Source organism: Barbus barbus, assembly GCF_936440315.1.
Source record: "Barbus barbus genome assembly, chromosome: 35".
NCBI lineage: Eukaryota > Metazoa > Chordata > Actinopteri > Cypriniformes > Cyprinidae > Barbus > Barbus barbus.
Window position 1 is genome coordinate 12748571 of NC_136763.1, and position 26449 is coordinate 12775019.

Genomic DNA, 26449 nt, shown 5'->3' on the forward strand with positions numbered 1-26449 from the left:
AAAAACATTAATATTATGAAAACTTTTAAATTGTAAAAAGTTTTTTTTTCTGTTTTAATATATTTTAAAATGTTTTTTTTTATTTTTGTGATGGCAAAGCTGAATTTTCAGCAGTCATTATTTCAGCCCTCATTTGTTGCTGTTGCAAGAAACAATTCTTATTTTTATTAATATTAAAACATTAATATTCAAAGCAATATTTGTATTAATACTGCTGTATATTTTTTTGTGGAAACAGTGGAAAGTATATTTTTAGGTAACTTTGATGAATAGAAAGTTCAAATCAACAACATTTATTTAGTAAATGTCTTTACTGTCATTTTGATCAATTTAACGCATCCTTAAAATAAATCCTTCTGATTCCAAACTTTTAAACAGTAGTATACATTTGTAAAATACAATTTGATAGTATTTGTTGTAAAGTTAATGTATGCAAGTTTGAATTTAGTGCTTGTGCCTGGACATGATTTTTATTACTGAGAATATTTTGTAATGAAAATATTCCTAAAACAGGTTTGATATTTAATGCAAAATATAATTTCAGTCTTGTATCCACAAGCACGTTGCAATTCAAACATGTTGCTTAGTTCTTGTCTTTCTTCACCAACTGCACATGGTAAATTAGCCATTCTTATAAACTTGCTATACAAAGATGTCAACACTAGGCATTAGTATGTCTCTAATAGCTTGCTGACAGTTTGTTCCTGCACTTTGTTACAGAGCTCTCCCTCATTGTCCAGACATGCTCGCACAGCGTGTCCTCCTCAATGATAATGTTCTCCAAAGAGTGTGGCACGCCATCAGTGTGTACTCAGCCCATTAGAAGACAATGTGCTCTTCTGATATAGCTTTTAATAGGGTGAGACGCACTGATCTCAGTCAGGCAGGCACAGGATAGCCAAGCTCCTATTGTCTAGCCTTCATGGGAAGTTGGCATTTCAACATCCAACATTTTAGTCCCTAGTGTCTTTTATCTAATAATCTCAGTCTCCACCCAGAGTTATTAGAGAATTGGACCTTTAGAGAGAATTATTGGATCTGGAATCCTGAGTACAGAGTTGTTCACCTTTTTCCATGTATTGTATCTATTTTTACCTTGTGGAAGGTCTTTAATTGTTCCCTTATGTTTGAGTGATGATCTGTTGTTATGAAATGCTAGGCAGTTGCTTTGAAATGATATAAATGCTGTCACATCACAGATATATTATAAATTTGATATTTATATTAACATTTTCCTTTTTCTCTCTGTTTCTCTAGGGAAGTTTAGTGTTTGAGTAAATGAAGCTGAAGCCATTAGCTGGTCTATTGGTGGGACTTAAACCAAGTCTTTAGTCCAAGACTACATCTGTACCCAAGAGGACGTACAATTCAGTGACTCAAATACAAACAGGCAGAACGCTGTGGAACTCTGTTAAAAGCCATGATCATAATTCTCTAATTTAATATTGAATATGATGTTAAAGGGTCATATATACAAAGACGTTCATTTTGTGTAATACCTGTCTGACAAAAAGAGACTTGAGTCCATTTTTATTTAACGATGCACCAGTCAGGGCTTTTGCAGAGTAAATGGGACATTGTGTCTAACATTTAACCTCTACTCCATGCATTACTGCCCTGTGGAGGTCTGTTTTCACTAAAAGTATGAATATAAACTCTAAAGCACTCTTAATTCCAGTCATTTCATTTGACCTCTGAGTCCCAAGGGCTTTTTTTGCAATGCTAGATAATGTAGCTCCTGAAACTCCTAAAATAAGATTTATTCTTTTTCGGTTGAAGGAATTTACTGAATCACACTTGATATGAAAAAAGTAAAAAAAAGAACGACTGTGGACTACTTTTGCTTCAAATGCCACAATAATCAACTTGCATGCATTTGTTTTTTTTTTTTTCAGTGTTCTGTAAATATGGTATTTATTGAACCTGCTTTGTTTTGTAGAAAATATCCTTATTGTTGATGCCTTTTGATTGTTATGTTTCGTTTTGCTATTTGAACGGTTAGCACTGTCTTTGATTTGTCAATTGACATCAAAATAAGGGCTGAATCCATGTCTTATTCCTGGATTTGATCAGTTTACATATGTAGCTTCAATATTTACAGGTTACAAATTTGCACAGTCCTTCTAAAGAGAAAAAACAACCTGCAAACGTTCAATTAAAACGCTTCAGATGCCAAATCCACTGCCAAAATGTGTTCATTTTGTTTAGTTATGAAACTGAATGAAAATCATCTGTTGTTAAGGAGAAGATATTCCACAAATTGACATCAGAACAAAGAAGGGGGCTGAGAGTGACTTCAAATGTTTGTCCTTCCAAGCAAATCTGAATGCTCCTTGTCTCACCTCGATCATGTTTAATTTACAATGTGCATATTTTTCATTTTGTAGCTTTTTCAAGCAACATGGTTATAGAGTGCAGTGAGGAAAGACAAGATGGTCCTCACTGCAGAACACAAGATCCAGGGAGCGTGGTTGGATCTAGAACCCACCCATCACTCCTAAACCTACCATCTCCACCCCCTAGATGTGGATCCAACCCAGCCCCCTGGGTCTTTGTTCTGCAGTGAGGGGCTAATGGGAAAGACTACCGGATCATCCTGTTGAGCTGTCAAATATAAAATTGGAATATTCCAGTGATCCACAAGGTGGCAGCAACTATCTACTTTTTTTAATCTTTGACTTCATATGTTGTTTGTACAGCTGATGGAGAGATGGCCATGCAACCTATTTTTCCATCATCATTTTTATGTAAACCCAAATACAAACAGGCCGAGATGTAAAATACTCTTAGGCACTATGTTTAGAAATAAATGCCACATGCTATATCAGTTAAGACTATTAGTTTTCAGTATGAAGAATCTGCTTCCACAACTTTATAGCCTTAAGTAGCCTAACTGTAGTAATACTTGTCCCATCTCTCTTTGCTGGCAGAATGTCTTTGGGTTGTTAGCAGTCTTGAGTGTTTGTTACCCCAGAGTTTTATAGCTCATTGCGGGAGCTGAGTCTGCACTGTGGCTCATAGCCATGCTGTGAGTAACGCCTGTAAGCACAGCACCAACACCCTGATGAAAAAGCGACTGGGGCCACCTTCACTAATTATTACCAGGTCTTACAGCACACATGTCTCTGTTGATATGGTAGGCAAAGCAACTGAAATATCATTTGTAATGTGTGTGTGTGTGTGTATATATATATATATATATATATACAGTGCTGTGAAAAGTTTTTCAATTTTATTTTTTGCATATTTGTCACACTTAAAAGATTCAGATCAAACTTATTTTAATAAGATAAGCCGAGTGAACTCAAAATGCAGTTTTGAAATAATTATTTTATTTATCAAGGGAAAAAAGCTGTTCAAACCTGCCTGGCCCTATGTGAAAAAATAATTGCCCCCTAAATCTAATAACTGGTTGTGCCACCCTTTGCAGCAACAACTGCAATCAAGTGTTTGCGATAACTGGCAATGAGTTTTTCACATCACTGTGGAGGAATTTTGGCCCACTCTTCTTTGCAGAATTGTTTTAATTCAGCCACACTGGAGGGTTTTCGAGCATGAATGGACTGTTTAAGGCAGGGCTGTCCAAACTCAGTCCTAGAGGGCCGGTATCCTGCAGAGTTTAGCTCCAACTTGCCTCAACACACCTGCATGGAAGCTTCTAGTGTGCCTAGTAAGAGCTTGATTAATGCTTCAGGTGTGCTTAATTAGGGTTGGAGCTAAACTCTGCAGGACACCGGCCCTCCAGGACTGAGTTTGGACAGCCCTGGTAAGGTGATGCCACAGCATCTCAATTGGATTTAAGCCCAGACTTTGATTTGGCCACTCCAAAACCTTAATTTAGTATTTTTGAGCCATTCAGAGGTGAACTTGCAAAACAGCCCCAGACCATCACATTACCACCACCATGTTTGACTGTTGGTATGATGTTCTTTTTATGAAAGCTGTGTTGGTTTTACACCAGATGTAACGGGACACACACCTTCCAAAAAGTTAAACTTTTGTGTCATCAGTCCACAGAATATTTGCCAAAAAGTCTTGGGGATAATCAAGATGTTTTTTGGCAAATGTGAGACGAGCCTTTGTGTTCTCTTTGGTCAGCAATGGCTTTTGCATAGGAACTCTCCCATGGATGCCGTTTTTGCCCAGTCTCTCTCTTATTGTTGAATCATGAACACTGACCTTAATTGAGGCAAGTGAGACCTTCAGTTCTTTAGATGTTGTTCTGGGTTCTTTTATGACCTCCTGGATGAGTCCTCATTGCGCTCTTGGAGTAATTTTGCCATTGACTTTGGTAGGCCAGGTTCACCACTGTTACAAGTTTTCTCCATTTGTGGATAATGGCTCTGACCGTGGTTCACTGGAGTCCCAAAGCCTTAGAAATGGTTTTATAACCCTTTCCAGACTGATACATGTCAACTATTTTGTTTCTCATCTGTTCTTCAATTTCTTTAGATCGCAGCATGATGTGTTGCTCTTTAAGCTTGCTTCACTTTGTCAGACAGGTTCCATTTAAGTGATTTCTTGATTCAACAGGTCTGGCAGTAATCAGGCCTGGGTATGGCTAATGAAAGTTAACTCATATTTCTAAAATAATGTGGTCAATCACAGTTCTTTCATGATTTAACAGGAGGGGGGAGGGCAATTAATTTTTCACGTAGTGCCAGGTAGGTTTGGACAGCTTTTTTTCCATTAATAAATGATCATTTAAAATCATCATTTAAAAACCGCATTTTGTATTTACTTGCATTATCTTTGTGTAATATTAAAATTTGTGGGATTATCTGAATCTTTTAGCTAAGTGTGACAAATATGCAAAAACTTAAATAAACAGGAAGCGGGCATAAACCTTCTCACGGCACTGTATATACAGTGCTCTCCACTAATATCGGCACCCTTGATGAATATGAGCAAAGGTGGCTGTGAAAATAAATCTACATTGTTTATCCTTTTGATCTTTCACTCAAAAAATTCACAAAATTCGAACCTATCATTGAAGTAAAACAATTGAAAGTGGGGAGAAAATCTCATGATGAAATAAATGTTTTTCTCCAATTAATGTTGGCCACAATTATTGGCACCCCTAGAAATTCTTATGAGTAAAATATCTCTGAATTATATTTCCATTCATATTTTAAAATTTTTAGCACACCAGGGTGACTAGGAGCATGAGATTGTCCACCCATGATTTCCTGTTCCACAGGATTATAAATTTGAGGAACACAAAGGCCAAATTCCCTTAATCATCCACCACAAGGAGTAGAACCTAAGAATATAGTTCTGATGTGCAGAACAAGATTGTTGAGCATCACAAAATAGAAAGTGGCTGTAAGAAAAGAGTTAAAGCATTGAAAATACCCATTTCCACCAACAGGGTAATAATTAAGAGGTTCCAATCAACTAAAGATGTTAAAAATCTGCCTATAATATCGTCCTAATGCACGGTGAGGAGGAGAGTTTGAGTGGCCAAAGACTCTCCAACGATCACAGCTGTAGAATTGTAGAGATTAGTTGAGTCTTGGGGTCAGAAACCTAAAATAATAGTAATCAAACATCCCCTACATCACCACATGTTGTTCGGGAGGGTTTCAATCTAAATTCTCCTCACTTATCCAAAATCAAACTCCAGCAAATTCTGTTGTCAGACACGACTGGAATTTCAAATGGCACTGGCTTCTATGGTCAAACCCACCAGATGAGTTTAGTACCAGTGTTGGGCTAGTTACTCAATGTAATATATTACTCATTAGTTACTCCTTTCAAAAGTAATATTGTAACTTTACTTATTACTTTCTGGCAACAGTAATTAGTTACACTACTAGTTACATTGCTTTTTCTTCACGCCCCACAGAAGTTGTAACCGTGTATCTTGTTACTAACAACATATTTCTGCCTCATCATTTGACCAAAATCCACATTGGATCGCAGTCAGAAGTTATTACAAACACTCAATAGTGATTGATAGTGACATTCAAGTAGAAGTGTTGTATTAATCTCATTAATTGTCATCTGTAGCTTGAAGCTAATTGTAATTTCTCCGTTACCCATATACAATTATATTTCATAATGTATTTTATCAAATCACATAAGTTTGTAAGAAACTGTTTAATTTTCCAAAAAGATTTTTATAGTAATATAATGTACCACATGCTGATCAGAGGGCTGTGGGTGGGATCTAATGCCAGAGTAAAGTACAGCCACAACTTACACAATGATGTTCAGATCAATACAAAAAGATACAAAATCAATATAATGCAATATTTCTATCTGCTGAATGTAAGCTTTTCCATATTCCAAGCTTGCCTACTGCACTGGGGACAGCACATGCATGTACGAGTCGTGAAAATTATGAAAATAAATCTAGGAATTATTTGATTGTTGGATTTTAAATCAGCGGGGTTGAGGCATCAAAAGTAACTAAGCTGTTTTATGGATGGTAACTGTAATATTATTACTGAAATCTTATAAATAATTAGTTACACTACTATTTACAGCAAAAAGTAATATTATTACAGTAACTAGTTACTGCCCAACACTGTTTAGTACAAACAGGGATAAAAAAGTACCCCATGTCCACAGTTAAATATACTGCTAGATCTTTAATGTTGAGGTCCTGAACTTCTTGTCCAGATGCATGGCATCATGGATTCTATCAAATACCAACAGATAAAAAATCAAAACCTGACTGCCTCTCTTAGAAATCTTATAATGGGCGGTGTTTGGATCTTCCAGGACAACAATCCAAAACAAACATCAAAATAAACACAAAAATGGGTCACTGAGCACAAAATGAATCTTTTACCATAGCTGTCCCTGTCCTCTGAACTGAACCCATATAGAGAATGAGTGGGGTGAACTGAAGAGAAGAAGTGCTAACATGGAGCTGTGATTCTGAAGGATCTGGAGAGATTCTGTATGAAGAGAATGATCTCTGGTCTCTTATCAGGTGTTCTCCAAACTCTTCAGGGATTATAGGAGAAAACTCAGAGCTGTTACCCTGGAAAAAGGACGTTGTAATAAAAATAATTGTGGCCAACATGAACTAGAGAAAGCATTTATTTCACAATGAGATTTTCCCCCACTTTCAATTGTTTTACTATTGGTGGTATGGTTCTGTTCTGGGCAAGAACTCCCAGCCTAGCATGGATAAGAGCAGGGAGAGCAGCAATAACCCCCCAAAACAAAACCATATACCACACCCCCCAACACAAAATGACAGTGAAAATTTCTAGCCTTAAGCAACAAGCATATAGCCCTTGAATGACAAGAATGTTGCCCTTAAACAGATGACCTAACGAGTATGCTGCCAATACCTGAAAAGCTTAAGCAACATGTTCTTGCTTACAACCAGATAGCCTTAGAACAAGCATGCTCCCAAAAAAAACCCAGACATCTTAGGAACAAGCGTGCTCCCAATAACGACCAGACAGCTTAGGAACAAGCGTGCTCCCAATAACAACCAGATAGCTTAGGAACAAGCGTGCTCCCAATAACGACCAGACAGCTTAGGAACAAGCGTGCTCCCAATAACGACCAGATAGCTTAGGAACAAGCGTGCTCCCAATAACGACCAGATAGCTTAGGAACAAGCGTGCTCCCAATAACGACCAGATAGCTTAGGAACAAGCGTGCTCCCAATAACGACCAGATAGCTTAGGAACAAGCGTGCTCCCAATAACGACCAGATAGCTTAGGAACAAGAGCTTAGGAACAAGCGTGCTCCCAATAACGACCAGATAGCTTAGGAACAAGCGTGCTCCCAATAACGACCAGATAGCTTAGGAACAAGCGTGCTCCCAATAACGACCAGATAGCTTAGGAACAAGCGTGCTCCCAATAACGACCAGACATCTTAGGAACAAGCGTGCTCCCAATAACGACCAGATAGCTTAGGAACAAGCGTGCTCCCAATAACGACCAGACAGCTTAGGAACAAGCGTGCTCCCAATAACGACCAGACAGCTTAGGAACAAGCGTGCTCCCAATAACGACCAGATAGCTTAGGAACAAGCGTGCTCCCAATAACGACCAGACATCTTAGGAACAAGCGTGCTCCCAATAACAACCAGACATCTTAGGAACAAGCGTGCTCCCAATAACAACCAGACATCTTAGGAACAAGCGTGCTCCCAATAACAACCAGATAGCTTAGGAACAAGCGTGCTCCCAATAACAACCAGACATCTTAGGAACAAGCGTGCTCCCAATAACGACCAGACATCTTAGGAACAAGCGTGCTCCCAATAACAACCAGACATCTTAGGAACAAGCGTGCTCCCAATAACAACCAGACATCTTAGGAACAAGCGTGCTCCCAATAACAACCAGACATCTTAGTTTTGTAGAAAATATCCTTATTGTTGATGCCTTTTGATTGTTATGTTTCGTTTTGCTATTTGAACGGTTAGCACTGTCTTTGATTTGTCAATTGACATCAAAATAAGGGCTGAATCCATGTCTTATTCCTGGATTTGATCAGTTTACATATGTAGCTTCAATATTTACAGGTTACAAATTTGCACAGTCCTTCTAAAGAGAAAAAACAACCTGCAAACGTTCAATTAAAATGCTTCAGATGCCAAATCCACTGCCAAAATGTGTTCATTTTGTTTAGTTATGAAACTGAATGAATATCATCTGTTGTTAAGGAGAAGATATTCCACAAATTGACATCAGAACAAAGAAGGGGGCTGAGAGTGACTTCAAATGTTTGTCCTTCCAAGCAAATCTGAATGCTCCTTGTCTCACCTCGATCATGTTTAATTTACAATGTGCATATTTTTCATTTTGTAGCTTTTTCAAGCAACATGGTTATAGAGTGCAGTGAGGAAAGACAAGATGGTCCTCACTGCAGAACACAAGATCCAGGGAGCGTGGTTGGATCTAGAACCCACCCATCACTCCTAAACCTACCATCTCCACCCCCTAGATGTGGATCCAACCCAGCCCCCTGGGTCTTTGTTCTGCAGTGAGGGGCTAATGGGAAAGACTACCGGATCATCCTGGTGAGCTGTTGAGCTGTCAAATATAAAATTGGAATATTCCAGTGATCCACAAGGTGTTCATTGGGATGTTTAGCAAGGTGGAGCCTGATGATCTTAAGGGTCTATTTGGAATATACTCGGTTAGACACTCTGAAATATATGAAGGTGCTTGTCCATTTAAAGCTTTACAAACTAATAAAAGTGCTTTATAATCAATTCTAAAAGAGACTGGTAACCAGTGTAGATCTGCTAAAATAGGCGTTATATGTTCAAATCTTCTAGCGTGAGCAACAACTCTTGCAGCTGCGTTTTGAACAAGCTGTAGTCTTTCAATTGTTTTTTTAGGCAGTCCTATGAGGAGTGCATTACAATAATCTAAACGTGAGAAAATAAATGCATGAGTCAGCTTCTTAGCATCTTCAAGTATAATAAATGGTCTTAAAGAAAATAAATAAAATATTTACAAATTACAATTTTAGCTCTAGACAGTTACCTATGGCTATTATTTTATTAATACAGTTGTCTGATTGATTTTTATAGTCTCAACATTCAGAAATCACGCAAACGAAAATTGAGCAGTTTTACTACGATAAAACCATGGTTAATTTTTGTAAGGGTTGTGATGTCCACATGTTTTGAAAATAGAGGCTGTAGCATTTCTATGGCAAAAAGGTGGCCAAAAATTTAAGTTTAAGTGGATATATGAATTAGCCTTGTTTGGTCAATATTAAAGGACTTGATCCTTCTGTAATGTATTACCAGACCTTTGGCTTTACAGGCATTTGTTACCATATGTAATGTAAATATTTAAATTGTTTATTTTGTGTTACATTAGGCTATGTATTTTAACAGTGTTTTTCAATGAAACTATTAATAGGCTAACCAATCATTAGTGCTTCATTATTTTTAGATAATGCATTTTAAGTCATTTTAAAGGCTGTTGGTGGCTTAGGTCTGTTTTTATAACCACAAAAAATATATCTATATCTTAATACTTCTTTGTAAACTATTATTTGAAGTAACAAAACCATGGTTCATTTGTGGTTACCATCCATGGGTACAAGAACCATGATTTTTGGTTTTATTCGTAGTAAAACCATGGCTAGTTTTCGTAAGGGGGGAAATAAAAACTTGGAGTTATAAGAGTCAGAAAGAATATTACATGCGTTGTTGGTGGTTAAATTGTTACCGACATTAAAACACGTTAATAATGTCAACAGCCAAAAAAAGTTTCACAGGAATGTAGGCTATACCTAAAAGTGATGCACGGCCCGGGCTTCATCTTTTTTTCTTTTTCTTTTTCTTTTCTCGGCGCCGGATTGCTGATGTCTTTTCACTGGCATAGCTATTATGATCATTTGCAGTGGCGGCTCCAGGATTTTTTTTGTTGGGGGTGCTAAGGGGGGCTTAACAGTTCAGAGGGGGTGCCAAAAAACCTTATTAAATTAAGAGAAAGTAATGAACGCCTAAACTTTAGCTATGTTTTTTTTTTATATATAAAAAAGGCATATTTTACTTTTTTTCTGTGGTATTAAACTTCTCATATGCCACTGTTTTTAGTAATATACTAATGCCAACTGCCAAATATGACACTTACAAAGTAATATAATTTATGAACGAATATAGAAAAGAGAGAAAGTTGGGATTTTTTATATTTTAAATTTAATAAAAACTACAATTTTTACAATTCTGATGGGGCTATAGCCCCGTCAAGTCCCGCCCAGAGCCGCCACTGATCATTTGCTTTCAGCCGCAAACATGAGGTGCGAGCGTTCCCGTATATTTAGCAAGGGTGCAAATATTAGTGGAGGGCACTGTATGAATGTAGCAGTGGCTGCGGTGGTATTTTAAAACGAGGAGGCAGTTTTATATATATGTGTGTGTCCCTGTTACACTTAATGCTGTCACATTTACCTGGGTAAATAAATATTAGCTACATAAAAAAGAGAACAAATATAATTATATTTTGTATTTTATTCATATTATTTTGTATTTTATTGAATAATTGTAATACTAATTATACATTTAATAGTGTTTTTATGCATTTTTATATTTATTCCAAAATAATAACTAAAGGCAGTAACAATTTGAACAATATTCTGGAAACAACAAGTTTTCATTAGTTAACATTAGTTAGCTACTTTAGTTAACATGAACTAAGAATAAATAATAGCCTATTCTACAGCATTTATTAATCTCAGTTAATATGAATTTCAACATTTACTAGTGCATTATTAAAATCAAAAGTTGTGTTTGTTAACATTAGTTTATGCACTGTGAACTAACATGAACTAGCAATGAACTGTATTTGTATTAACTAATGCAAACAAAGATTAAAAGGCTAAATGCTGTAATAAATGTTCATTGTTTGTTCATGTTATATTAAATGGCATTGCCTCTTCTCAGGTGACTTCCACCCATTCATTTCAACGAGCCTCCAGAAGCTTTAGTGTCTGTTTTAAGTCTATGGACCGAAGGGAGGCAAGCCTCCGTTGTAACCTTACCTGCGGGTGTCGCTGTTGACAGCGTTACTTTATAAAAAATCGAGTGACTTTTATACTTTTAATGCCATATTTAGTAATATTTGCGACTTATGTTTGTAATATCGATTATTTTCTCATTCAATTTTTTGAGGAGACACTGCCTCCCTTGCCTCCTCGGAGGAAACGCCCCTGGTATGTATGTAGCTATATGTGTTTGTATATTTTGTGCCTTCAAAACTAGTAGGCTACTCCTGCATCCTACATGGCCTATATGCGGTCAAATTAACAGATTCGTGCAGGAAGCCGACCTAGCACAGCAAATATCAGTTGAACGAAGTGACAGTGAGTTCTATTCCATAAGGAGACATGGTTATCGGGGGAAAATATGTATGGCATTTTAGAAAAGAAATTTAAACTTATTAGCTCGGAAATCGTTTGATCCAACCATTCACTGCTGTAGGCTAATAGCTACATAAATCACCATAAAACTTTTAACAGTGTTGAAACTTTTAAACAAAATTCCGAAAACACAAAATCTGAAAGACATTAGTATTTTGCTGTAGCGCATTTAATTTCCTCATATGAACAAAAACAGTAGCTCAATGGTTTGTTGTTCGTGTTAAAGGGGCTGTCCAGGCGGCGGAGAGAGAGCGTGAATATTGAAGGTGGGTCACTCTGTGGAGCTCTGCCTATGCTGCTGATGTCGCTGGTCGACTAACAGCAAGTCTTCCTTTGCGATAGAAGTTTGTCAGGAGAATAAACAGTGCTAATTCGACTTTATTCTGCTTTCAACACATCCTAGAGTGATTAACCCTAGAGGATAACGGACATGAACTTGGCTGTACCCTTGTGCGCTCGAGCGCTTTTCTTGGCTCAAAGTGAGTATCTGATTTACCTGTATCCAAAGATCTTTTCGTTTTATTGTGCTTCTGTTTACATTAACAGCTGAGAGAAGAATATGTAAATGAATAAAGATGGTCTATTATATTTAAACAGACTTCTAAAATGCTAAGTTGGGCTTAAATGCTCATCAAAGTGTGCGTGTTTGTGTGGTACTGTATATATAGTGTGCAAGAAACACGCCACTCTCCCCTCACCTGAGTGTATATCTTTGCATGATTTGCATGCTTGAGAGTCGTACACGTTTGCGAATATTCTCTGCGGTTTAAACGTTTTATAATGTCATGTAATGGTTTTTCAGTCTGTATTTTGCACTTTTGAGACACAGACCCAAATGCCAAAACCATCTGGTGCAGATAACTTCAAACTCGTGTACAAGATGACTTTGTTTTGAACTAACCCAAATAAAAGTTTCTGCTCCCAACAAACTGGTCTACTTGATAGAAGCACCAAAAGTTAAGCACATAAAAGAAATAAAAAAGACTATATTTCTGCACATTCTGTGGAATAAATGCCAGATGTGGAATTTTGCCTGGTGTGGAATTTTATTGTGTGGTGGTAAGTATGAGATGTTTGTCCAAGATGGCCTTGTTTTTCTCTTCTTGTTTAAGTCTGATCCAGTTATGAGTTATTCTTGTGGAGGTCTTTGCGTTGAAGACCAAATGAAACAAGAAATTTCCCCTTATCTAACATGATTGCATATTTTGAACTCAGGAGTGACTCAGGGTGATTCACTTAACAAACAGCAAAGACATAAGGTTTTATTTAAAACAAATATTATTCAAATCTACTCATCTTATCACAGGTTGAGTCAGTATTGTAAACGTATGATTAACCAGTTTTGGTCAGTTAAGACTGGCCCATTGGTCTTTGAATTTGCCAACATATTATCTTCTAAAAGGATTTTTACATCCATCTAGCCTTCTAAATGCTCCATACACTGAATTACTGAAGCAAAATGTTCACTATACTTACTATATTCACTTTATTGACCCTTCAGCTTGAATTAATACACTAGACATTTAGTTGTAGTTTTTGTTTTGAGTGGAAAATCCCATAACATTATGATTCTGCACATTCAGCAGGTCTGTAAGTCAATAAAGATGAAGTCTTACCTATAGTTTAACCCATGTAAACAAACCTTGACTACAAGGCTTTAAATACCCAGGTCTGACAAACAACACTGCTCTGAGTTTTCTTCCTGGCTGAGATTGAGAATGCTGGCTCAGTTCAGGTGTACAACTATGAAATAATTTCCATCGTCAAAAATACAGTTCCTTATTAAATTATATTCAGTTCTTTTGTAGCTTCCATGCTCCGTGGATGTCATGAAAGAACATTGGACAAGAACATTCTTTAAAATATCTTCTTTTGTTTTTCACTGAAGAGCGAAAGTCATATAATAGCATGCGGGTTAGTAAATGGTAAGAATTGTCATTTTTTTGGAAAATATGAGAAAGATATAGAACGAGAGATGCAGTTTTGTAGGTTTACAGAATCATGTGCTGGTGCACCTTTGCCCTCAACATGTTTGTGTGAATATGAGTGTGCATGTGTAAATGAAATAGCCTACAGATATATGAGCAAACGGACAAGTCATTGCATTTCAAAGTGCTTCCTCAGCAGATTCCAAACCCTTGACCCTCTCCCTCCTCCTCCTCTGCCTTTCGCTCTGAAGTGTGTGGTTTCTCTGGCTTCTAACACATCCTTATTACTGCCTTTCTAATGCCCTCTGGATTTGCTGTACATTTCTTTTTCTCTCATTTGACAAAATAATTATGACATACAACAACCCTCAAAGACCAAACAAACCCATGTGAGGAAAAGTATTTACTGTGTAGTTTGACTATGATGAATTTCTTTTTTTATTGTAAAAGTCTCTCAAAAGCATTATATTTGAAATGGCTCTTTCAGAGGAACTGTTTGTGAACTGTTTAAATGTCTTGTTCATCCAACAGACTGTATGTTTGTCTTTTGTACTGTATTTCTTTAAATGTGTAGGTTGTGAGAATAGATTAAAAAGAAAGTAAGCCAACCAATTTTATAAATCTCTCATATTTTCAGCATGTTGAAAAAGAAAGCACAGAAAATGTTCCCACTTTATGACTAAGGGAGTGGTTGGATGGTCTCAGACCCTCTTAATGCGAGAGGATCTGGGACAATCCAACCACTCCCTTAGTCATAAAGTTCATAAAATGAAAATGGTCATCATTTACTCACCCTCATGTTGTTCCAAACCTGTATGAATTCATATGGCTGTTTTGTTAACAGATCAAACATTCTCTCACGAAACAAGTTTTTTTGTGAACTATCCCTTTTAATTTGATTTTGAATTTTAAATTGACAAAAATTCCAGTAATTGAGAATAATGTGGGCTTCGGTAATATCTAGTTAAATGTTTGTACTCTAAGTCTAAAGTTTACCAGAGATTACAAAGGAGTGTTTTATTAGCCAGGAGTGTTTTGATTCTTCTTGCAGACGTACGAAGAGGTGTTTATTTACAGACTCATACAAACATCCATAAATAATCCTTCCAGACATAAGGGCTGCAAACTATTGGTGCTGCTTATTTTCCCAAAATGTTTGCTGACATAGAAATGTTACACAAACAGGGAAACCTACATGGCTGGCCATCACTGCATTTCTCATTCTCTTTGTGTATTGCTGTATTTTTCACGTAATATACCTGCAGAACTATTGTTTTATTGTGATCAGAAGCCCTCTGAGAGTAGTTTGGCATAAAACACCCAGTATGTCAGATTAACAGTGCAGCTCAAGCGCCTGTTGATTTTTCAGAGCTTATTGTTTAAACAGTTATTTCTGAAAACACAGTGATAATTCCCACATCTAGTCTTTAACCTAGTGGGAAAGAAACATGAGGTGGCCTATGTAATTTTAACTAGTTTTTCTGTTTGCTTATTTTACAGTTCTGGCTTCATTCCTCTTCAGTCCTGGTAAGCACATTACTTGAATTTTAAAACTATAAAATGTTAATCAAAAGTGTATTCCTAACAGTATAAATATGCAAAAATATACACTACCATTCAAAAGTTTAAGGTCAGTATGGTTTAAAAGAAATTAGCCGAATGCTATTTAGCAAGGATGCATTAAATCGATCAAAAGTGACCGTAATGACCAGATTTCTGTTTAATAATATATAGTTGAAAATAATTGTAATTGTAATATTGTAACTGTATTTTTGATCAAATAAATGTATATTTGTGAGCATAACAGATTATTTTAATAAACATTCAATAAATTTACTGACTCCGAAGTTTTGAACAGTAGTGTATCCGCAGCTGCAGGGCTGAGAATGCTATAATTACTTCAAACACGAGCTTACTGGCGCTAAAGCAACATATGGTTTATAACAACACCACTGCTCCATTTACTCTGGGTAATCACATATGATAGTGGTTTTCCATGATTAGGCCTAATCTGTGTCCGGGAAACTGGCCCTTTGTGTTTCAGCGCAAGGCCAAAGTGATGGCAGTGGCCTGGTGGTGGCCATGTACAATATCAGTGCCTCTCAGGGATCTCAGGAGGTATTGCAATGTCATAGTCAGCGCATGGTGTGGACACAAGACCGCTTGAAGGACCGCCAAAGGGTAGTGCACTGGGATTTACTTCGTAGTGGCCCAGACCACGCGATGGAACGAGTCATAGATATGTTTTCTGCTGGAGACCAGCGCATCTACAACGGCTACAACCAGGGCCGCATTAACATGCCCAAGACTGCTTTTAAGGATGGCAACTTCTCATTGGTAATCAAAGGTGAGATACTTTCTGGCAATACAAAGGCAACCGCCTGGAACTCCATAGAAATCTTCACACTTCAAAAAATCTCTGATGTTGCTTTTCTAGATAAATGAATACATTTTGTCTGGGTTCATACAGATGTTGCAATGAGTGATAAAGGAATCTACTCCTGTAACCTGCATCATCATTACTGCCACCTGTATGAGTCAATCAAAGTTCAGCTCAATGTCACCAAATCAGGTTGGTAAATTCACTTCATATTTCAGAGGAGGTTTTTGTCTGGCCTTTCTTGGCATTTAACCCGCATCTTGTTCCGTCTGTGCAAGTTCATGCCAAATAAGGTGCTGGCTGCCGATTAAAGAATGGAAAGAATGTGAAGACCATTTGAAATGAAAATTTTGCACTCTTCTGTTTATCTCTAGTCACCAACCTTTTAAAAATATAGTGCTAAAACAGTAATACTGTGAAACGTTATTACAAAATCTAAAATGACTTTTGTATTTTAATGTATTTTAAAGTGTAATTTATTTATGTGATGGAATAGCTGAAATTTTCCATACATTTTCATATATATATATATATATATATATATGAATGATATATTCTCTATATTTCTCTCAGCACGTAAGGAGAGGCGGTTTTGGGACGGTCAGAAGGCAGTGTTTGTGGTTCTGGTGGGCAGCACAGTGGTTCTCCCTTGTGTTAACCGCCGACCTATCTGGACAGAGGGCAACAGTCAGGAGGACCAACAACAAGTGGTGCACTGGGACCGTCAACCTCCAGGGGTCCGACACGACCGTGCCGATCGGCTCATCGACCTGTACGCTTCTGGTGAGAGGCGTCACTACGGACCACTGTTTGTTCAGCAAAAGATGAATATTTCTGCCACAGCGTTCTCGCAGGGAGATTTCTCTCTGATCATCTCAGACATCCAGCCTCTGGATCAGGGGCTATACTCATGTCATCTCCACCATCACTACTGCGGCTTGCATGAGAGACGCATCTTCCATCTTACTGTGACACCTCCAGTCCCTCAGATCCCTCAGGAACCCACAGATGAACCTCAGTATCTTCCCAATGAAGACCCAAGTAAGAGAAACACCCACAGTAACAGTAAAGTATAATAAAAATTGTAACACTTTAGTATATGGACCAATTCTCACTATTAAGTAGCTTATTAGCATGCCTATTATTAATATATTGGCTGTTTATTAGTACTTAAAAGCACATATTCTGCATGACCATATTCTACATCCCTAATCCTATACCAATACCTAAACTTAACAACTACCTTACTAACTATTTATAAGCAGCAAATTAGGAGTTTATTGAGGGAAAAATCGTACTTCATGGCGAGAATTAAAAAGATATTAAAATGATAAAAATATATTCATCATGAGAATCAAGAGATTAATCATGAGAAGCATGAATTCAATCAAGTTCATTTATTCAGTTTTCTTTATTTCAGTCATGTATAACACTTTCACAGCACACAAGGGTTTTTCCAGAATTACCTCAATTTATCACAGAATAGTTGCTGCTGTCAGGAGTTCTTGTTTGTTGCTTTGGCTCGTTATGACTTGTTTGCACCACAGATTCCAGAAAATATGTTTCTTCTGAATGCAAGTCTGCTGTTCACAATGTGAGTCTAAAATGGTTGTCAGCGGAATTGTTGCAAGTTGCGTGTGGATAAATGCCATTGCAGACCACTTGAACAGGTGTAAATGCAAGAAATTAGAACGTCCCTCCTGGAGCATCTTCAGCATGTTCCTGAAGAAATGTGTTAAATGCTATATTTGCAACTTAGAGCCCCAGGCTAGGGAGTTCTCCTGATTTAATTTGCCTTTATTTATTTGTTAAAGTTCTTGGTTTTGCTTATATTCACAAGAGAAAATGGCAAGGGTTGATGCTTGTTGCTGGTATAATCTACACATGTTTTACAGAACAGTTTTGAATTACTTGATTAGCATTTATTGAACCAAATGAGAAAAAAAAACACCCACCACCCTGAATTGAATCTGTATTGACTAAATGTTAAACAAATTTAGTAAAAAAGAAGAAACAAAATAGGTTGGATGTAATCACAGGGCATGAACTCAAACAAACAATCCTGACCTAAAACAGTCTGAGGTAAGTCTGCAGATCTGGTTACCCTGCTGTCTGGGTTGCCACGTTCGCATTCATTAAAATGCTGCAGTTCTCCTTTAAAGCGCATTATTCTTTTTCTTCAAGCAGGCTTCTTTTTCTCTCTTCTTTTTTTTTCACTTGCATTCCACTGCCGTTCTCTCTCCCACTGTCACAGCTCGCTTTCTCAGTTTGAGTTCTGCTCTGGTTCGGATCATTCGATAGTCTTATGTTTTTCTTTGAGGTATTGCCAGGGAGACAGGAGGAAAAGAGGACAAGAAAGTACTTTTTTATTTGCATAAGACAGGGAGGTAGGCGATGTGAATTGGGAGATAAAAATAAGGAAGGAAATATATAAGAGACTGAGAGGGATTTATGCATACGTTTTAATGATTTTTTACAGTGACAAAAGAAAAAGGGAGAAAGACGGGTGGGGATTTGGCAGTAAAACCACTAATAAGAGAATGTGGGAAAGTCATTTTCTGTGGTTTAGTAATACTGCGTCTACTGGACCCTAGACTACACAAACCTCAGTGGAATCTTGTGGATAATCACAGACTTTTGGGCAAGAAAGAAAGAGCTAAATATTTCTGCATGGCCTCTTTTTTTTTTTTTCCTGCAAAAAGCATTGGGCATCTGCGGTGACTGCTTGTTTATATATTGTGTTGTTCAGTGTCTGTATTTTGTTTTGATGTCAGTTGTTCTGTCATCATTAATCACCCTCATGTCATTTCAAACCCATATGACTATATTTCATATATGGAACACATCAAGGAAGCTTTAAAAGACTGTAAAAGCACTTTAGAACAGTGGTCTGCAACAGGCAGCCCCCTTTGGCCCACCAGCAGTAGGCTAATATCTGGCCCGCGCCCGCAGCCAGATTATTTTGATAGCGGCTGGTTCTGAAATAGATCTGTCATGACAGCAACAGTTAGCCTACTCACAACCAGAGTAGTCTATGTGAGCGGAGCGCAAGTGGAGCGGTGTGATTTTGAATGGAGCAAGGAGTGGATTTTTTAAAAGTCGGAGTGGCGTGGTTTTCACTCGCTCCAAGAGCGCTCCACCACGCTCCATCACAAGTACAATTCATGCCAACGACCCGGCCGTAATATAACTGCATATTTAGCAAAAATTCACAAGTTTAAAATATTTAGCTATAGCTTGATAGAGAAGGATAACTCAAATCAGAAAGAATGTGAATGAGGTGAGCGGGAAGTTATAATAGTTTATTTTTATAACATTTTATTTTTTTGGCCCGATGCCAAACTTACTTGCTGACCCCTGCTTTAGACTATCATAAAAATAGTCCAAAGAACCTGTGCACTATATTCCAAGTTTTATGAAGCCTTATAACAAGTTTGTGTTCAGAACAAACCAAAAGCCATTATTCACTGAAAAACGTGATGCTTGCCTTTTCATATTTGTGAGAGGAATAGCTGTGACTGATCAGCTAATCATTGTTTTGAGTCATTTCATTTATTCTTTTGAATCATTCTTTTGATTTTCCATTTTAATGAATCCGTCAATCTAGTTCACACTAGTCTGGTTGATTCATTCGCGAGCTCTTAAGTTCAAATTACCCAGTTGCAGTGCTTCTGTGTGACAAATGACTCAGAAGCAGCAAAAGAATAATGTGGTACTTTGATGAGCAAATTTTATTTTTTGGGGTAAAATGTTCTTTAAAGCATCAAATTTCCTCAACACCCCTAGCTATGTTTTGTTATATTGTACAGTGTGCAGACTGTTTACAAATGTCATACAAATTGGCAGTCTATTCATCTTCCAAGCTTTCACTTGTTCTCTTTTAACTGCTGCATCTCTTTGTGGTTTGACTTATTTATCTGTCCATTTTTTCCTTCCTTGTTTTCTTTCATGATTTTTGTCTCCTTCCTTGTGCATTCCATTTCCCTACCTCTGCTTCTTTAATTTTCTGTTGATCTGTCTTGCCCATGTCGCTCTTTTTCCTCATTTCTTACTGCATAGTTTTCTCTATTTTTTTGGCCACTCTCTCTTTTTACCCTCCGTCTCCGTCCCTTCTGGAGTGTTTTTGGACTGCGTCTTGTTTATCTGCAGGAAAAGGGAAGTTTGCCTCATCTGTAAAACATCTGGCCAGCTGTAGCTAGAGCTCAACTTCAGACCATAAGCCATAAGGAAGAGACTGTTGTGGATTTAGGTCAGCCCACCCTCAATATCCCCTTATTCCCCCTTCAACCTTCCCTCAACCCTTTCTTAAGCCATCCAAAATGTGTCAGTCCTTTCCTTGTTTAAGCATGAAGAAAAAGACAACTGTCTGGATCCAGCACAGCCATTACATAAAATCACTTCCTTTTAGGACTTTTCATAATTCTGTTTATCCTCTATAGTTTAGCCGTTTTAGACCAGGTGGTTCTAATCATGTGAATCGCTCACTTTCAGCTTTCCCGGGATCTGGTATTTCAATAACTGTTAAAAATTTGCAAGGTTTAAGCATATTGATGTTCCCCTATGGTCTTAGAAGCAGGACGGTCCAAGACAAGTCCCCATGGAAGCCCTGTTCTGGATTGTTTGGCCTATAAATGTTCAGCTTTCATCATGAGCCCAAACTCAACATCATCATAAACACGACTATTCTTGAAGACATCTGTTCATGAACAAGCAGAAAATAAAGACTGCTTCTTGAGATCTGGAAGATGTCTTATTGCTTTTGAGCAATTGTTTGCTTTTAAAAAAAACCGATCTGTGATGTGAACATGCAAGGGAAGTCTGAAGCTAAGCAAAACACATCTTTGCATAATAACCATAAATCACTGTTGGAGAAATACTTTTGTGGAGAAGCCTGCTTTGTGGTTTTGTGGTATACCAAAGGTGAAAGATATAGAAATGAATGTGTTTTGAAATGATTTAGTTGCCATTTCAGGAAAAATGCATTTTGTTAAAGGCAAAACGGTACAATGTTCTGACAGAGCACATTATATCGTTCTTTACCACGGCTCTTGACTGCCAGTAACCTGTCATATCCGGCTTTTTTTACGAGGTCTTCTGAAAAACGAGGGTAGAAGATCCTTCAGCTGTTACTGATTATAGTAATCTACCCTACTATATTAGCCTGTGTTCCTCTCAGTGCTCTGGGTTCAGACATACACAATAACAGGTTAAGATTGAGATTACAGGCCAGAAACTGTTTTTCACAGGTAACAATTACTTAATGGGTATGTTTTTAAACAGTAGTTGGCAAAATTGGCTCTTTTTCCACAGAGAGTGGGTGATAGAAAGATGGCATTACAACAATTTGTAGTGGTCTGTTAGAAATATTACAAATGTCATTGTTTAATTTTTTAAATAATCAGTAATTAATAACTTTTTTCTGTATATACATTGTAATACACATATACATTCAAAGGTTCAGGCTGTTTTAAAAGAAGCCTCTAAAAAGCTTCAAACAATAATAACAAAAAAACTTCATAGTAATAAGATCTTAAGATGCAAGAATCTCTCTCTAATTTTCGCCCTAGTTAAAAAGTATTACATTTAAAATAAATGTATTTCATACTAAGTATACAGTAGTTCAAATCTAGTAACATATTTATTGACATATCGCTTCGAGACATACTGATATAAAAGTTATATTTAAACTTTACTTGTGCACAATGCACATTTCTTAATATTAAGTCTAAAATGTGTTTTAATGTCACTATTGACGAGGATTGTATGACCTTTGAATAATATCGGTCTTTAAATGCAAGATCTTTAAAGTGTACCCGAAGTATACTTGTAATAGTTCCACTTTAGCACAATCAAATATACTTCAGTAGATCTTCAGCTGGACTTCAGCACTATTTCCGCACAATTAAAGTGCCTTAAGTACAATTTAGAAGACTTTAAGTATACCAGTTCAGTACAGTTGCAGGGTATTTATATTAAGTACATTAACACATAAATATGTATTTGTAGCATACATAGCATGAAATAAATATATTTCAAATACATTTTAGTATATTTAATTTTGACTAGGGCAGCCATGGCTCTTTTGTAGGTCCAAACATAGTGGTCTGAGTGATTTTCCACATCTCATAATGATTCTTTTCTACACTGTAAAAAAAAAAAAAAAAAAAAGTTGAGCCAACTTAAAATTTTAAGGCAACCAGCTTCAGCAGATTTTTGAGTTTTCTCAACTTGTTGATTTAAGTTTATACAACAAAAGTTGAGAATCTCATTTGATCAATTTAAGAGAACTCAAAAATCTGCTGAAGCTGGTTGCCTTCAAATTTTAAGTTGTCTCAACGTTTTCTTTTTTTACAGTGTAGGAACTATGATATCATACAGTATTTTGTCATCCACTGTCATCCTTTTAGGCTGTGTGTCTTTATTATGTCTGTATCATAGACAAAGAGGTGCAAGTTTGGCTTATTTAGTTTATTAAATTTTCCTGTGGAAGCAAAATGTCACTCGCAAAAAGTCACTCAGTAAAATAAACCACATAGTACCTCCCCATTTCCCCCATCCTCCCTCTGTTTTCCACCACTCATCTTATTTAAATCCATGTTTTCCTGCCAGGAAAAACAAAACAAAACAGTGAATCTCATTCTAGCTGAAAAACACGTGGCAGTTTCCGGCACTTCTCACAGAATTCAGAGTACAATTAAAATAAACTAGTGCTCAAACTGTGCTGCTTAAAACATTTACATTCGCAAGTTTGATATTTTTGTCCAAAGCCACTTAGAATGCATTCAAGGTATACATTTATCAGTGTGTGTATTTTCTGAGAGTCAATCCCATGACCTTGGTGTTGCCAACACAATGTTTTGAACTCCAGAAACAATCACCTCCAACATCTGTTTGGCCCTAATGCCAGACCTCTCTGTACTGCTTCTTCACTTGTCTTTAGCTGAGGGTCAAGCCCTTACATGTTAACTCTTATTTTGTTGAAATATGCTTTTGTTATGTTCAGTTGCTTAGTGTTTGGTACATTACACAGTATTTATTTTATGTCATACTACGTAAGCTTATGTGATGCCAAATAAATAGTATGATATGATATTGGTCTCATTTCTCAGAGGGCATGAAATCAGATTATGATTACATCTGTAATATCTCTCCTTGAGGAGTGCTGAAGTGTGCATTTACACAGCAAAAGATTCTGTTACATAAATCTTTTTAAGTAGCACAGGGCCCTCTGGTGGTTACTAAAAATGACTAAAAATTTATCAAGTTCAAGGCCAAACTCCTCAATACATATACTTGATCATCTTCTCTTTTAGACACCAATATGGTGGAAGTGCCGCCACACGTAATCAATGTCGTCTTGCCGGAGCAAAGGAGTCACTTCCTGCAGCAGTTGGGCTACATTCTGGCGATTCTCCTCTTACTGGCCCTTATCGTGTTGGCTGTTGTTCTCCTCACACGTCACTGGAAAAGACAAGGTTTTTTCTGTCCTTTTTATTGGTCCTTTCCATCTGTTTTTTGCTTTTTATTGCTCTAAAAAAGGCATGTAGTTAAATTTCAGTTGTGTATATATAATGTAAATGTCTGTTGCACTTCAGAAGTGTCTTTCAGCCATATATAGTTATATATAACATGTCGGTAATATATGATTTGTATGCTCAAATATTATGTACTCTGTACTTGATGTAATATTTGCATGTTTTTTAAACATAGGCCAGGATTTTGATCCACGGAAAGTCGAAAGTCCACCTCTGCCGACGGTGACGTATGTGTGAGTACCTACCGATGTTATAAACACAATCTGTGAACATTAGTTTTGCATAAAGCATCAACTGTCAATGTGTGTCATATGTCTAGGGGCCACACGTCATGTGTTAAGAAAGAATGTGAGCGAAGCATCCCAGAGGTGAAGTCAAGCAACCAAGAGGAGACGAAGTTGGGTGAGTTTACCTCATATTTCTTCTCATAATGCACCGCCTGTGAAAAGACTTGGACAAATGTATTTCTGTTCGTCTCCACAGATTACAAGAACAATCTTCTGAAGGAAGCGGAAATGTCCAAACTTTGCTCCCAAAAAGCTATTGACCTGGACAGAGGTAGAATCATTGGTTGTGATTGGTTTAGCCATTTTTCTAGTCTGAGAGAGGTTTACAAATCTAACATGTGGCTCACTTCAAAGAATAAAGCCAAAAGTTCACTAAGAACTTTCTATTCATCAAAGAGTCTTGAAAAAAAAATAAGCAGCACTGTGGTAATAAGAAATGTTTCTTACACAACAAATCAGCATATTAAAATGATTTCAGGATCATGTGATACAATATTACTGTTTTAATATATTTTTAAACAAATAAATTCAGCCTTGATGAGGAGATTTCTTTCAAAAAATAAAAACAAAAATAAATTAATTGTAGCCCAAACTTGCAAACCAAAATTACTCTGAAATTTGATTGTTTTCCAAAATTATCAAATTCTCTCTCTTTAATTTTTTTTTTCTCTGCAGAGATGGAGAAGCCTTCTTGGAAATAAGAGGTACCTTGCCACTGGCCGGTCCAGGGGCAGATTTGGAAATGGATGAAGAATGAAATGTGGAGACGTGACAATATGGCAAGGAAATAAGTGAAAAGGAATAAGCACTAAAAACGACAAGCAAAAAGTAAAAAAAATGTAAGAGTCTGCGTTTTTTAAATGAATTTTTGCCCAGTGCTGCCACGCGCTTTATGAGTGAGAATAAAACACACCCAGAATTCTATGTCCTAAGTGTCAGAATGTTTACACTGGTGCGAGGTATGGGGTAAGGATGAGGCCTGGCCGAGGCTGGGACATGAACCGTTAGCTCAGAAGCTTTATGTGAAGAAGAAACTTCTTATTCTTTGTGGAATCAAAAAAACTTTGCAATTTAGATGGTACAGTTTAGATGATTTTGTAATTAAAAGTGTAATTAAAAATCCACAGCTGTATGGCCACAAATATTGCAGAAGCTATTGGTACATCACAAAATGCATTTTTAGGCTTTGTTCAGATTCTTTTTTATATCTTCTCAATAGGTTTAAGCTGTGCTTTCTGAAATATACAATTCATAAGCATTTTTTCTTATACCTTTACTGTATTATTTGAACACTGAAAAAAATGATTCGTTGAATTTACTCAATTTTTTAAGGTATGTGGTTGCAATCAATAAATTTTAGCTACATTTAAATAAACACATTTTGCTGAAAGTTAATCAACTAAATTTGTTTAAATGTAGCTAAAATGAATTGATTGCAACCACTTGCCTTATAAGGTACACTGTAAAAAGTGATAAGTTGACTTAAGTTAATAAGTTGTTCCATTTAAATAATCATACTAGGTCAAGTATATTTTGCTTATATTTTTGATCTGTCTATGGTTATTTTCTATGATGGTTTTGTATAACAGTTTTAAACATGGAGATTAAAGTCTATTCTTATTGGTATTTGAACACACAGTCAGTTTAGCCAAAATATTTCAGTATATTAAGTCATAATATTCTAAACCCAGTATCAGTATTTTTTTTCTTCTCATTTTGATATTCTATTCCCATTACTAACCGTGTTAGCACATAAAGCTAAAATTCCCTTAATGTGTAACATGTTCTATCACAATCTTCTGTATTCTGTCATCTAGAAATAGTCTTCATGTTATTGTTTGTATATTTTCATATTTACTTTATTTTCATGTTACAAACCTTACTAACAGCCTTTGTCACAGTTTATTTGAATATTCTAGCATTTAATGTATTCATACTTGCAGCTTTGAGGTTATTTGCAGCAAACCGTTAAGCGTGAAACTGATTCAAATGCATCAAGGTACATGAAAATAATTTAGTTTTAGTAGTATGGCTATGAATATTTAGGCATGACAGATGCAAACATTTCTTTTCTAGCTTGCTCAAATCAATGATATGCAATGTGTACTGCTTTTTGTTTAACAGTTCATTATGGTGAAGCTGAAGCAATGCTTTTGCCCATTATGATAATTATATGACACTCAGCCAGCCTCCCTTTTGATTTCCTTAAAGGCTTCAAATATGAATGTGTTAATATCATTGATTGAGGTTGCAAGAGGAATTTGCTGGGTAGACCACAATGCTTTTGGTACATGATGCCACATAATGGATCATCCTGAAGCGGTTTTAATATTGATGATTTAATTTTCCAGTTCACTGCCAATGTTCTCTCATTCAAAGCAGAATAAAATAAACACATTGTAACCTCTGGATTATCTTTTGCATGATGTAGGTGGTATTTTTTTCTGTTCTCCACA

At 36.7% G+C, this 26449-nt stretch overlaps 1 protein-coding gene across 1 annotated transcript; it reads left to right on the forward strand.

Moving 5' to 3' along the window:
• The first annotated feature begins 12102 nt into the window (after positions 1 to 12102).
• On the forward strand, positions 12103 to 26414 carry LOC306854880 (matrix remodeling-associated protein 8-like). The gene is made up of 10 exons (XM_079393175.1): positions 12103 to 12342; positions 15292 to 15318; positions 15836 to 16138; positions 16262 to 16363; positions 16745 to 17212; positions 23485 to 23646; positions 23882 to 23939; positions 24026 to 24108; positions 24190 to 24264; positions 24669 to 26414. Exons 1-10 carry the CDS (start codon positions 12294 to 12296, stop codon positions 24692 to 24694), a joined length of 1353 nt encoding a protein of 450 aa, XP_079249301.1. The 5' UTR covers positions 12103 to 12293; the 3' UTR covers positions 24695 to 26414.
• Positions 26415 to 26449: the final 35 nt, after the last annotated feature.

Excerpts from the sequence above, each read along its gene's own strand:
- LOC306854880 (XM_079393175.1), top strand. The coding sequence starts at position 12,294 with ATGAACTTGGCTGTACCCTTGTGCGCTCGAGCGCTTTTCTTGGCTCAA. Across the intron at positions 16,364-16,744 it reads GCTCAATGTCACCAAATCAG|CACGTAAGGAGAGGCGGTTT; the intron begins GTTGGTAAATTC and ends TATTTCTCTCAG. Across the intron at positions 24,265-24,668 it reads AGCTATTGACCTGGACAGAG|AGATGGAGAAGCCTTCTTGG; the intron begins GTAGAATCATTG and ends TTTTCTCTGCAG.